A 2,566-nucleotide genomic window follows, 5' to 3' on the forward strand; every position below is an offset into this window, starting at 1 on the left:
TGTTAATGTTTGACGGGGCACGTGAGGGACCTGCAACCCGGCTGGACAGACGACATGGGGGGTGGTACTGGGTGAGCTCAGGATGCTCTCCTCCCCTCCAGGAGCTGGCTGCAGGAGCTCAGCACCCCTCCAAGTGAGCCCCAGCCGCCCCAGCTGCACTTTCCCTTCTGCTTGCCAGCCCTGGCAGCCATCCCTCTGCCACCTACACGGGCTGGGCTGCAGAGCCAGGGAGGAACCAGGCATTGCAGGGCGTGCCGGGGCTGTGGGGAGGGTTCACCTGCTCTGGGTGTTGGTGTCTCGTGTAAATGGGCGAGTGGGAGCATTTCTGGGTAGGGAGCAATGAGCACTGCACGCAGCAGAAGTGACCCAGCCTGCAAAAAGGGGCTGCTGCATTCCCCCAGGGATGGCTCCAGCAGGGAATGCGGGAGTGGCAGGGGTATGACTGCTGCTCTCCAGCACAACCCCAGCCTCCAGCACAGCGTGGACTTGGGTTGAGCTGCCCTCAATGTAGTTTTCCTCCCTGAGCTTGCCCAGGTGTGACTTCAAAGCACTGTGAGCAACCAGGGTATCCCACAGCGAGGAGTCCTGCCCTTGAACCACTGGTGTCCTGGCCCCGTGGTGTCACTGACACTGGAGTCCCTAGTATCCTAGCTGCCGGACAGCCCAGCTCCCTGGATAACCCGGCGCCTCCAAGCCCCGTTGCCCCCAGTGCAGGCTGCCCAGCCCCACAGGCCCCCAGCTGCTCTTTGTTGGCTTTTATTGACACAGACAAGTCTTGGCTGGATCCTGCTCCTTGGAGCTGAGCCCAGTCCCTGGTCCCTGCCCAGCGCCATCACGCAGGGACCTCCGTTTCCACCTGCGGCTGTTCCTTGGTCTCCAGTGCCTGGCGCGTGTCCACTTGCCACTGCTGCACCAGGTCCGTGGGGGTCTTGCCAGCCTGCAAGAGGGGGCAGGGAGAGGCTGGGGCCAGCGTGGTGCAACATGGTGGGGTTGCAAATGGCCTCAGTGCTGGCCCCCCTGCTCACCTCGTTCTTGGCCATCATGTCGGCCCCATGCAGGATCAGCATTTTGATGATCTTGTAGCGACTGAGCCGTGTGGCATCATGCAGTGCCGTGTCGCCTTCCTGCGAGAGACACAACCTCGCTGGGGATCGTGGTCCAGCTCTGGGGACAGGGACGCCCTGCCTGTCGCCAGCACGGCTCCCCAGCTCCCTGCACACCCCCCTACCCACGAGGACAAGGGGGACGGAGCCCACCCCAGCTCTGGATGCGGCTGCCAGCACCCCAGGGCAGGGATGAGTGTGCATCTGGACGTGCCCCGCTCCAGGTTCTGGGAGACCCCGGAGGGGTCAGCCAAGGCGGGGGCATCAGTGTTGCCTCCCCCCAGCACTGGCTGCAGGGCTGCAGCACTCACCCTGTCTGGGGAGTTGATGTCCACCCCACTGTGGATGAGGTGCTCCACGATGTCGGGGTGCCCAGTCCGGGTGGCCACGTGGAGGGGAGTGCTGAGCAGCTTGAGTGGGGGAGGAGATGGACACCAGAGCGGATCAGCACCCACCCCAGATAACCCAACACAGGGCCAGCGCTGGTCCTCTGGCACATGCCAGTGCCCTTGGCACAGCCCCGCGCCCCCCAGCTCTGCCCTGCACACCTTGTCCTTCAGGTTGAGGTCTGCCCCACGGTCCTGCAGCAGCTTGACGGCATCCAGGTGCCCACCCCGGCAGGCCCAGTGCACGGCGGTGCAGTCCAGCTGGGTGCACAGAGCCATGTCAGGGCAGGGGACACCCCCGCTCCATGTCCATCCCCCACCCCAGCCAGTCCCCATGCCCAGGCTGAGCAGGCAGAACCCTGCCCACAGCCACCTCGGCAGTGAGGACAGCGCTGCCCTGCTGCAGGGACCCCAACCCCGCTGTTGCTCTAGCTGTGCCATGCCAGGAGGCTCAGACCAGCATGGAGCCAGGGGCAAGATTCAGCCTCACCCGGTCCCTGAAGTCAACGGTGGCCCCACTGTCCAGCAGCTTCTGCAGGATGTCCATGTGTCCCTCCAGCGAGGAGCGGTGCAGGGCTGTGCGGTGGAACTGGGGGGACGAGGCACCACATTGGCAGACAGATCCATCACCCCCTGGCCCAGCCCAGCCGTACCTCTAGCCCCATCCCGGGGCTCCCAGCCCTCGCCAATGGGCACAGCAGGGCATGGTGGCCAGGCACAGGCACAGGGTGGCCAGTGGCCATGGGGGACGCTACCTCATCACATGTGTCAGGGGGGCCACCGTCTGCCAGAAACTTCTCGATGACGGGCATCTTGCCCTGGACAGCAGCTCTCAGGAAGGTCTCCGGCTCCACAGGACCCTCCTGGTGTCAGGATAGGGTCAGGGCTGTGGCATTGCAGGGGCACAGGAGAGGGCACAACACGGGGGGCCCCCTGCCCTGCTGCCCCGGGGAGGTCCCTGGCTGGGAGGGTGACCCGGGGGCTGGCCCGTGGGGGCTCCAGCCCCTGTCCCAGCAGTCCCCCTCCCACACCCCAGGACCCCCCCGACGGACGATCTCCAGGGGCTCAGGTGGCCGG

The 2,566-nt window shown here is 65.6% G+C and overlaps 1 protein-coding gene across 1 annotated transcript in view; it reads right to left on the reverse strand.

Annotated features, from left to right (window-relative positions):
- Positions 1–759: 759 nt before the first annotated feature.
- Positions 760–2,566, reverse strand: part of ANKRD2 (ankyrin repeat domain 2) — a 3,916-nt gene continuing 2,109 nt past the window's right edge. The window contains exons 2-8 of the mRNA XM_035900933.1: positions 2,542–2,560; positions 2,245–2,352; positions 1,980–2,078; positions 1,652–1,750; positions 1,415–1,513; positions 1,026–1,124; positions 760–937 (exon numbers count right to left, since the gene is read on the reverse strand). Of these exons, the coding sequence (XP_035756826.1) occupies positions 833–937; positions 1,026–1,124; positions 1,415–1,513; positions 1,652–1,750; positions 1,980–2,078; positions 2,245–2,352; positions 2,542–2,560 (628 nt within the window). The 3' untranslated portion in view covers positions 760–832. The remainder of the gene's footprint in view (positions 938–1,025; positions 1,125–1,414; positions 1,514–1,651; positions 1,751–1,979; positions 2,079–2,244; positions 2,353–2,541; positions 2,561–2,566) is intronic.

The sequence above is a fragment of the Egretta garzetta genome, unplaced genomic scaffold, assembly GCF_000687185.1.
Source record: "Egretta garzetta isolate BGI_Z169 unplaced genomic scaffold, ASM68718v1 scaffold888, whole genome shotgun sequence".
In the NCBI taxonomy this organism is placed as follows: domain Eukaryota; kingdom Metazoa; phylum Chordata; class Aves; order Pelecaniformes; family Ardeidae; genus Egretta; species Egretta garzetta.